The following is a 10,270-nucleotide window of genomic DNA, read 5'->3' as shown; positions in this document are numbered from 1 at the left end:
TACTAATTCTTTTACATTATCAGTGTACAAAAATTAATTCTATTGATGAACTATTGTACAAAAATTAATCCTATATCTTTGTATGAACTATTGTTAGAGTAATTCTATTGATGCATATATAACTGCACAATTACAATCAAAGCAAATGTGAACACTACTGCTCAAATAGTATAAAACACAAAATCATGTGAAGGAAAATCCAACCTAAAGCAAGCTCCCAGTGATTTGGTTCTTAGCACATTTCTCCAAAAAACAATTGTACTTTTTGTAGTTTTCAAGAATGTAAGCAACGGCCGCATGTGCAAGGTTTAGCCTTTATATGGTTCACACTTTAATTCCTCTCCTTTTTAAAGATACTAATACACAATAAGCCAAAAATGCATTATTCACCACCGACAGTGTAAGAGTAAATCTTATATACACTAACAGTGTATATACTATCACCGTTTGATTAACGATATGTGTATAAAAGTTAAATTTTAAATTCAAATTTGGCATAGTTATCATTCATCCAATACTGACAGAAAAGATTAATCCTTAGTCTTGAGTTCAAAAAATTAGAAATCTTGTGTTCAAATTTCCTTTCTCTCTTCTCACTTTTTAGATCCCATCCATCTTGTAAGAAAAAAATTTAAATTTTTTTTTGTCTCGAATGCTAAATTAGCAAACTTGATTTTGGCCAAACTATAAATTAAACCCAAAAGAAAGAAGATTGTATCTTTGTGTTCTACAGTAAACATAATCCAGAAGAAAAATACTTATTAACCAGAATTATGTTCATATAGCCCAACTCTATAGCAATTCTACTGCAGTAAAAGACATCTCTAGCACTTTATTTCACCAGAATTATGTTCTAAATTGGATTGCCAATTAAATGTATGAGCTAGTTCTGTTAATTGTGTTTCTGATACCTCTCCTATTAGCTTTATTGCAAAAGAAACCAGTATCAAGCTATGTATCAACTATTAATATTAAGTATTCATCATGGAAAGATTCTTCTTTTAACTAAAGTCGCAGCCATATGGACCAAATGAAGTTGCATCCTAAAATAATTATGTGGATGCATTGCTAGTTTTATGCTGCTTAACCACCAACAGGATATCATTCCAATATTCCATAGTTGAAAATAGTAGTTACAATCATGCAAGCATTGACTATAAATTTACTACCAATGAAAAAAGTATCATGCAAAGAATTTATCCAGTGATAATTGGCTCTTCATGGGACTTGGGATTGGAGTAGAATTAGGGATCAACTGTGTGGCAAAATCATGATTAAAATCTTATAGAATCCAGTTCTAATTTCACTTCATGTCCAACCCACACGAGGAACGAAATACATGAGAACATGTACATTCGATCACTTGACCAATATTTAGCTAATCAAACCAACCAAAAACCACCAACCAATATTTAAGTTAGGTTGTGTTTGATAAAATTGAAATTTGAAAACTGAAGTTTGAATCCGTTAATTTAATTCAGTAGTAAGTCCGACATAGTTGAGTGAATATCATATTAAGTGATATATATGTAAATAATGTATCACCTTTTTTTTAGAGCAAGTTCGTCTAAAAAATTTAGTATCATTTAATTAATTCATATATTTTATTTTTTTATGATCAAAAGCATCTTAAGATCTGAACCCATTAAATTTAAATATTAAATTGAATTATCAAACGAGATTTTAGTCTATATATACTTCATCTTGGTATTCTTTCGCATGCTTGCGGTGTTCGTTATATGTAAATATCTATACTAGGATCTTTTTTTTTATAATAAAAAAATTTAAATGTGTTTGACTCCGATCATTACCACGAATAAATATGCTAATTGCTGCTCAAGGGTTTCCCCTCAAAAAAAAAAAAAAAGCCTCATACAGACCCATAAAAAAGGCTAGGGTTTAGGCCTTAATGTAAGTTAACAGGATGTAGTCGTGGAAACAACATTTCATGATTGAACACTTTTTAAATTAAATACTGCTTTGAACAACTTATTATTGTCCTCTTAAGTCTGGGCATGTCTTGACTTGTTTCGGATATATATTCACATTTGTTAGCTTTAGAAAAATCTCACTGAAAATGACTTTCGTTTCGGATTTGTATTCACATTTGCTAGCTTCCTGTGCGGCGCATTTGTTAGCTTTGAAAGATAACACTGAAAAAGACTTTAGGTCTTCAATGTTTATCAGTATCCTGCTGCCAGTTTTCGTCCAAGTAAACTTTTTGACTTGTTCAAATTATGAGTTAGGTGCTTGCTTTTGCCCAACTGAATTCTTTTTCCCCATTGAATCTTAATGATATTTTACTTTTTGCTGTGGGACTAAAACAAGGACCAACACGTGGAAATGACTTTGGCTTAGTTTGGGAGTTTATGAAGGAAGAGAAAAGAAAAGAAAAGATAGCTTAGGAAAGAAAAGAAGAGAAGGGAAAAGATGCATATTTCGTTTGGGAGTTTAATGAAAGAAAAGAAAAGAAATATCTTTCTCTCATTTGAGAGTTGGAGAGATTTGGAAAGAAAGGATTTTATGAGAATACAACTTTACATATTTGCCCTTTCTATTTGTTAAACTCTAAATAACAAAAATATGAAATATAATATTAAAATATATTTTAATACACACAAGTTGGACGGGTAACTAGTGTGTCAGAGAGTTGCCATAATCTCCTTAAACCCGCATGCGGGTTTAAAGAGTATTCGGATATTCTCATATGCACCTATGCATATCGAACCAACCGGATATCTTATCCGTATCCCATTTTTTTAAATAAAAATCTTATAAATTTGAAAAATAAAATCAAATTTAGATGTATTAGGGTTTTAAAAATATTATATAAGTGATAAAAATTTTATAAATTGTAAAAATAAAATAAAATTTAAATAATTAAATGTTATATTTGCATAAGAAATAATACAATAATCATAATAATGATAATACAATAATATTGGTGTAATAAAACTGCCATTAATTTAAATATTTACTTATAATGCCCAAAGAGCCTAATTACCAATTTTTTCTTCTCGCGCTCAAATATAACATTAACCCGCATGCGAGCTAACCTTGAAATAGAAAAAACACAGAATCCTGCTTGCGGGTTTCAACGTTATTATGCAGGCGGGATTTTAACCTGCTTGCTTGTAAACATGTACCACATTGCTTTGAATTTTTGTGACAAGAGGAAAGCTTTGTCTGATGAATGTATTTGTGAAATGACCTGAGTGGTGGTAGATGGGTTAATTGGGTCGGTTGCGTTACCCAATTGTTTATATCCATAAGTAAAATTTTATGATTCCCATACCCATCCCCTCACTTTTTCTTATTTATTTCTGATTTTTATTAGTTTTCATTAATTCACTAATAAGTGTGTTAGCAAGAACATATAAACATATAAACATAGATAAAATATTTTACTCAAAAAAGAAAGAGACTTTGGTTGTTAGCAAGAACCAATAAGTGTGTTTATTGGTTGAAAGACAATATTACTAAGTGTGTTTACTCTGGAGTTGAGCTGGTACCATAAAATACATAAACAAGATATACGTCGAATGCAAGCCAAGTCAATAAAATGCCATGCAACCAAGTGAACTCAAAATATACATAAACCAGGTTTACATGGAATACAACTAGGTTTCCTGTAGCATTCAGATTTTCGAGTTCACATGAGCATTTACTCCTGATACAAAATAATTCTATCAATTTCTAAACAAAAATACACCCAATGATCTACATATTTTCAAAACAAGAAATGTCCAGTGGGTAATTGGAATCATCCCAATTTCCAAAACTAGCTTATATCTTCAAAAGTATTTCGAACATCTGATAACACGCTCATGTAGCCAAAAGTGGCTAAAATCCATTCATCAATTTGTTCAAAATATTCCTACGCCTTTCCGATGGGCATCCAAAGAAGCTTCTTACTTTCTCGGTGTTTTGACAAAGGAACACATAATAATCATCAATCAGGTCTATCTCAACTCCAATATTAACAAGTTCATCATAAATCTCTTTCTCTGAATATACCCGTGGCCTAGATTTCTCAAGAATAGTATTACCTTCTCTTAGTGCATCAGCAACATTGTGAAGTGCACCCTTCAAACTTTCAAATTCTTCATCACATGTGACTTTTCTTTTCTTACTTTGTGTTGCTGTTGTACCTTGAGATTGTTTGTTGTTACATGCCTTTGATCGTTGTGCATCCAACTCCTTACTTGAATTATTGAAGGTCTCTAGACTGATCTCATTTTGAGATAGCATGTTATCAATCTCAATGATATTTTCAAACTGCACTCCATTTGGTTCATTCATCCAACGCATGCGTTTCTCTTTTGCTGTTTCAGCACCTTGTCCCGTTGCTCTATCTTTAGCAAAAAGTTCTTCTAAACTGTCATAATGGTTGATAACTTTAGTCTTCCACTTTATAGCTTCAGGTTTTTCCTAAGAACATGAAAAGAAAAATGAAAAACAAGCATAATTTCAATGATAAAATAAATAAAAACAATAAAGACAATAAAACAGTCTAGCTAACATATACCTGTAGAAGTTGTTCCCAAACTTCAGGTTCAGCACACCAAGTTTTTGTGAATGGGTTCCAAGAAAAACCACTTAATTTTCCATTTCTAAAGAAATCATAGGACTCTTTGAAGTGTTCCTTGAGTGTCTTCAGTCGATTCTTCAAATGACTTTTGGTAAATTCCATTCCAAGTTTCTCCTTCAACTCATTGATAATATTATTGTATGCAGTTGGTGTAAAAGTTCCATCCACGCGAAATCCTTTGTAATGCTGATCCAAAAGGGCCTGAATGAAGACTTCATCCATTGCTAGAGTCCATTTCATGTTTTCCTTCATGATGCTTGGATCTTTCTTCATGCTTTTCCAATTACACAAACTATATTTGTAGAAAAACACATAACAAGAACAGAATTTACATCAAAATAAAAGTTTTAGATTAATTCTATTATGAATACATGGTTTTATAGATCCAAAAACATACAGAATCTATTAGACAAAAGAAGATTCATGTGGCAACTTGTATTTATAAACTCATACTACTAATATAAGAGTACAAGTTAACAAAATAAGGATCACATTTCAACTTAAACAAAAGAAATCAGCATCAAGTCAAGTTGTCATAGTATGTAATCATTCCACATTTGCATTGCTATTTCATTCCTTAAACTTTCTCCTTGAGCATGATCTTTTTCAGCACTTATATCTCCACTTTCCTCCTCCGATGGAGATTGATTTGCCAATTCTTCATCCACTTCATTAATGTACTCCAAGTCAGGGTCAAACTCCATGAGAAAATTATGTAATATACAACAAGCAAGCACAATTTGTGATTGTGTTTCAACACTATAAGTTGGTTGAGTATCTCCAATGATTGGAAACCGTTTTTTCAAGACACCAAATGCTCTCTCAATTGCATTACGCAATGATGAATGTCGCAAATTGAATAGTTCTCGAAAGTTTTGCGGTTGTTGACTTGAGTATTCCTTCAGGTGATACCTTACATTTCTATAAGGTGTAAGAAGTCCCCTTCTCAACATGAATCCAGCATCAACAAGATAATATTTACCTATACAAATATCAAATAGTTACTACTTAATTAAATGCACTAAGAATAATTAACTAAGTATTACCATTAGGAATGATTAATTTATCTTCTCTAGTGAGCGCATTTTTTATGATCCTTGAATCCGATGCAGTTCCCTCCCAACCAGGTAGAACATATGTGAATCTCATATTCAAAGAACATGCAGCAAGCACATTTTGTGTTGGATGCTCTTTTCTACCACGATATTTTGCCGCATCAATATTAGGCACCTTAACGCGAACATGGGTTCCATCAATTGCACCCACACAATCCTGACAGTTATACACTATGTCAAAATATAATTTCTATATGAATTTACAATTTTTAAAACAAGGTGTCAAAAAGTTTATATCACCTTAAAATATGGATAAAATCTTGTACTATTAAGTATTTCCGGAGGAACTTGTTCTCCCGTAGGCTGCTGAAGAAATTGATCCTCCAATGCTATAACTGCTCGTAAAACTCTATGAAAATGACGACTAACAGTTTCTCCAGAACGCCGATAAAAGTATGACATTGTGATATTTTTTGAGGGAATTGTTAATATATGGAGAAATTTAACAACTTGCTCTTGCACCGTGGCTCTTTGAGTAGGTTGTAGACCACCATGTGTTTGCAACAAGTCACACAAGCGCCTAAAAGTTTCTGGTCCCATACGGATAACCTTACTCAAATATCCATTTGTACTGAGTTGCATCAATAATTCCTCTCGTACTAAATGACATTGTGCAGACCAATATCCAATGGGTCGATCCACATAATTTGCATGGCTTAGTTTTCGAGCAATTATCATGTTTACTACCTGACAAACAATTTCAGTAGCAACCAATTGTCGCTTCCTTTGTTGAATGTCATATTCTCCATCGACTTCATTTTGTTCCTTATCCATCTAAAACTGTTTGTATTAGAACACTAAATTTACGAATGAGTAAATAATTAAAAACAAATTTTATTTATTTACAAGGGTTATGGAGTCATTATCAAATACAATGTTAAAATTCTAAATATCAATATAAAAAGAAGTATTTTTCTAATAGTAATGTTTTTAAAGTGCTGACATAATTTACAGTAAATAAAAATAATCCAACATCCTAATAAATAAAGATTTTTTAAATGAAGATACGGAGATATAAATATCATTTTGTCTACCCAAACTTTACTGAAAAATTCTTCATGCTTTAAATTAAGTTGATCAAGCATTTGATTTTTTATGTCTTTATTTTGGTCTCAGCCAGGAACACCTCTATGAATATAAATAGAATTGCTATAGCCTAGGAGATTTACTGATATCAACTAACGTAACCAAATATGATTTATTCTATTGCCATATGGCCACCATCTTGTTAGACCTCATTTTGGTTTTGACGATCAGCCACCATTCAAAATAATACTTCTAGTATCATCATCTTGTTAATCATTTCAAAGAAAGATGCATTATTATAATAAAAAGAGGCTAACGTATTGTTTATGAACTCTAGATGGATTATTTTACAATTTGAATCTTACATAGGCAAATAAACAAACAGATTGTATGCATTCAAATTTCATATCCATTTATCACCACTAAAGCTGTCATGTACCATAACCATGCAAGATATAATCACAAATCAATAATATAAAATCAAGAGTTCATTAACAAGAATTTTATGACAGAAAACGAACAAAAAATTTAGAGTATAAACAATAAGAATCTACACAAAAAAAAAATACTTTTTTCACAATGCTCTAGTGAAGACTAAGCAAAGAAAGAAAGAGAGATTGAGTTAAAGAAATACCTTTTGTTTGGTGAATTATGGGTGAAGAACCAATGAAAGCCAAGTTTTCTGATTTCGCAACTTGCTGGAAGTAGTGAAAGTATATGACACAGGACCACCGAGAAAGCTTCATAGTGCTTTTAGAAATCAGTTTTAGGATATATTGGGAATAATGAATTTTTGTATCAGCTTCTAAAGGACAAACTTGTCATATTAAAAATGTCTTTTGGCGCCCCATCATCTTTCCGTCCTTTTCTTCCCACTTTTGGGCGGAAAAATTTTCAACAATTGGAGGGAGATTTTATCCGTTCATTTCACTTCTTTTCTGTACTTGTTAAACTCCCAAAGGAAAGAAATGGTTGTCCTTTCTCTCTGAATACTTTCTTTTCTGTCCATTTCACCCTATCCAAATGAAGCCTAGAGATCAAATCTTAATCAAGTAGACACCAAAAAATGTAAAATAAAAACCTCGGAAAGACAAATAAATTAATTCAATACCAACCTACACATTAGAGAAAAACACTAAAATTTGCTATTTATCATTTGGGATCAAATCAAATATAGTTTCAAAAAAATAGTATACCATTTTATATTTTTCACTTAATACAAGATTCAAATTATTCTTTTCAATTATAAACCCATTGTCAAACATGATCAACAACAAATAATTAAAAAAATTTGTAATCAAAATATTACTTAAAATATAATTTAATATTATAAATATTCTTGCCAACATATTAAGGTTAGTTGTTGAAAATTTATGGTTTTAAATTTTACTCTTTGTAATATTTTAGTTACAGCTTTTTTTATTATTTATTGTTGATCATGATTAACAATGGATTTATAATTGAAAAAGACCAATTTGGATCTTACATTAAGTGAAATATGTAAAATGAAATACTATTTTTGATGTCATATGTCATTTAATCTTCGATGATAAACAAAAATTCTGGTGTTTTTAATGGTCGATTGAACTTAAATGTTACAGAATAATAAATCTCAAAGAAGGTTAGTGTAATTTTTAAAATTTAGAGGGAGGCCAGCGAAATAGTCAGAAACCTTAGGGGAAGTTTCTGAAATTATGCCTAAATCTTAATCAAGTAGCCACCAAAAAAAATAAAATAAATATCTGGGAAAGACAAACAAATTAAAAGGCACTGTCACGGGCCACCATCTGTTGATGCATCCACTGAATTATTGTCCTTGGGGCATAGATTGTAAGAAGAAACGGAATCATTGGTTTATTTGGAAGAAGAAGAAGTAACAAGAAGTCATAATCGAATGATTGAGAACCTTCTTCTGGCGTCTCTAACAAAATATTTAGCGGATCTAAGGCTTTCTTACGGCGTTGGATAAAATAAAATGCCTCACACGGTGAAGGTTTATATATGCGGTCAAGCTTCACAACAATCACATTGGCATTTACAAGTTGAAATTCTATGGGGAAGGTAGATTAGATTGAAAATAAATAAATAGTTTTAAAATCAGCAAATGCAATGATTTGGCACCTTTTGAACTTCCAACGATAACATGATGATTTCTGGCTCATGTTATTAGCGGTTGAAAGTGATTTTGAGTGCGATCCTAGGTAGAGATGTCATTACACCATGTAATTAATGTACACTGACGAGAATAAGAGATAAACAAGAGCTCGTTTGGGTTAGCTACCGTACAAACCCTAGTCAATTGATTGGCTTGCTCAAGACTCTGTTTGATAACTCAATTCAGTATTTAAATTTAATAGATTCAGATATTAATATGTTCAGTTGCATTTGATAACAAAAAGTAGAACGTCTGAATTTATGTTCAGTTGCGTTTAATAACAAAAAATAAATCATCTGAATTAATTAAACGACACTAAATTTTCTAAACAAAACTTGGTCCCAAAGATAAGTCATAAATTATTCACTTATCACTTAGGTTCTGTTTGATAAAACTGAATCTAAATTCTGAAGTCTGAATTCTGAAATCTGAATACTGAATCAATTAATTTGCTGAATTTTAAGCACTGAAAAAAATATATGAATGTCTGAATTTTAATACTAAATCTATTTATACTGTTTGATAAATATTTATAACTGAATGCTTACTAAGTTTAATTTGACAATTTTGCCCTTATATCCTTTCATTCAAAAAAGAAATAGAATCTATGATTTAATTAGTTTAAAATTGATAGGTATGAAAATAACAATATTTATTTTAAATCAAATTAATATAAAAAATGAAATATATTATATGAGGAGTATGGAGAAGATGTGAAAGTCATTAAAAAAAGGAGAAAAGAGAAACTAAAAATTGTTAGATAGAGAATATTATGTTGTTTAATTAGATAAAAATTTTGAACATAATTAACAAACAAGGGTAGATTTGGTAGATAAGATAAGGTAGTTGAAGTAATTCTATTGATTCTTATCAGAATTAAGCATTCAGTTAGGATTCTTGTGCTGAAAAAAATACACACAGATTTAGCATTGCTTAACAAGTTCAGCAAATATATTTTCATTTATCAAACACTCAAAATATCTGAATGTCTGAAAAAATTCAGATTCAGCACTTTTTTATGTTATCAAACAGACCCTTAATGTAATATACACTTAGATGTATCAAATTTAGTATTTAACTATTCAATAACTTAATGAATTCAAACTTTAGATTTCAGTTTTCAGACTTTAGTTTTATCAAAAACACCCTAAATAAATTTGATTAGCGATTACTTTACAATGAACTAATTAAATAAAAGATGATATTCTACAATCTAGCAGAAAAACCCAATGAACAATATAAAAAATATCATCCACCTATGAAATGAATTCAATATCCTTTCAACATCCTTGGTGATTTATATATTTATATGTTTTTTTTTGCAGTCATATAAGGTTTAGGAGAAGGAGAGGCTCAACATTCCGAGTTGAAAGTTTTTTTTTC

General features: G+C 30.7%; 2 protein-coding genes across 2 annotated transcripts; both read right to left on the bottom strand.

Annotated features, from left to right (window-relative positions):
- Window positions 1-3,843: 3,843 nt before the first annotated feature.
- On the bottom strand, window positions 3,844-4,864 carry LOC113752780. Its single transcript, XM_027296841.1, has 2 exons — window positions 4,529-4,864; window positions 3,844-4,431 (listed from the first exon to the last, which is right to left on the bottom strand). Exons 1-2 carry the CDS (start codon window positions 4,862-4,864, stop codon window positions 3,844-3,846), a joined length of 924 nt encoding a protein of 307 aa, XP_027152642.1.
- A 260-nt stretch (window positions 4,865-5,124) lies between these two features.
- LOC113752779 (putative nuclease HARBI1) lies at window positions 5,125-6,480 on the bottom strand. The gene is made up of 3 exons (XM_027296840.1): window positions 5,947-6,480; window positions 5,638-5,863; window positions 5,125-5,573 (listed from the first exon to the last, which is right to left on the bottom strand). Exons 1-3 carry the CDS (start codon window positions 6,478-6,480, stop codon window positions 5,125-5,127), a joined length of 1,209 nt encoding a protein of 402 aa, XP_027152641.1.
- Window positions 6,481-10,270: the final 3,790 nt, after the last annotated feature.

The sequence above is a fragment of the Coffea eugenioides genome, chromosome 11 (genome assembly GCF_003713205.1).
Source record: "Coffea eugenioides isolate CCC68of chromosome 11, Ceug_1.0, whole genome shotgun sequence".
Lineage (NCBI taxonomy): Eukaryota > Viridiplantae > Streptophyta > Magnoliopsida > Gentianales > Rubiaceae > Coffea > Coffea eugenioides.
The sequence above is the reverse complement of the archived record's forward strand: the minus strand, read 5'-3'. Positions and strand labels throughout refer to the sequence as shown.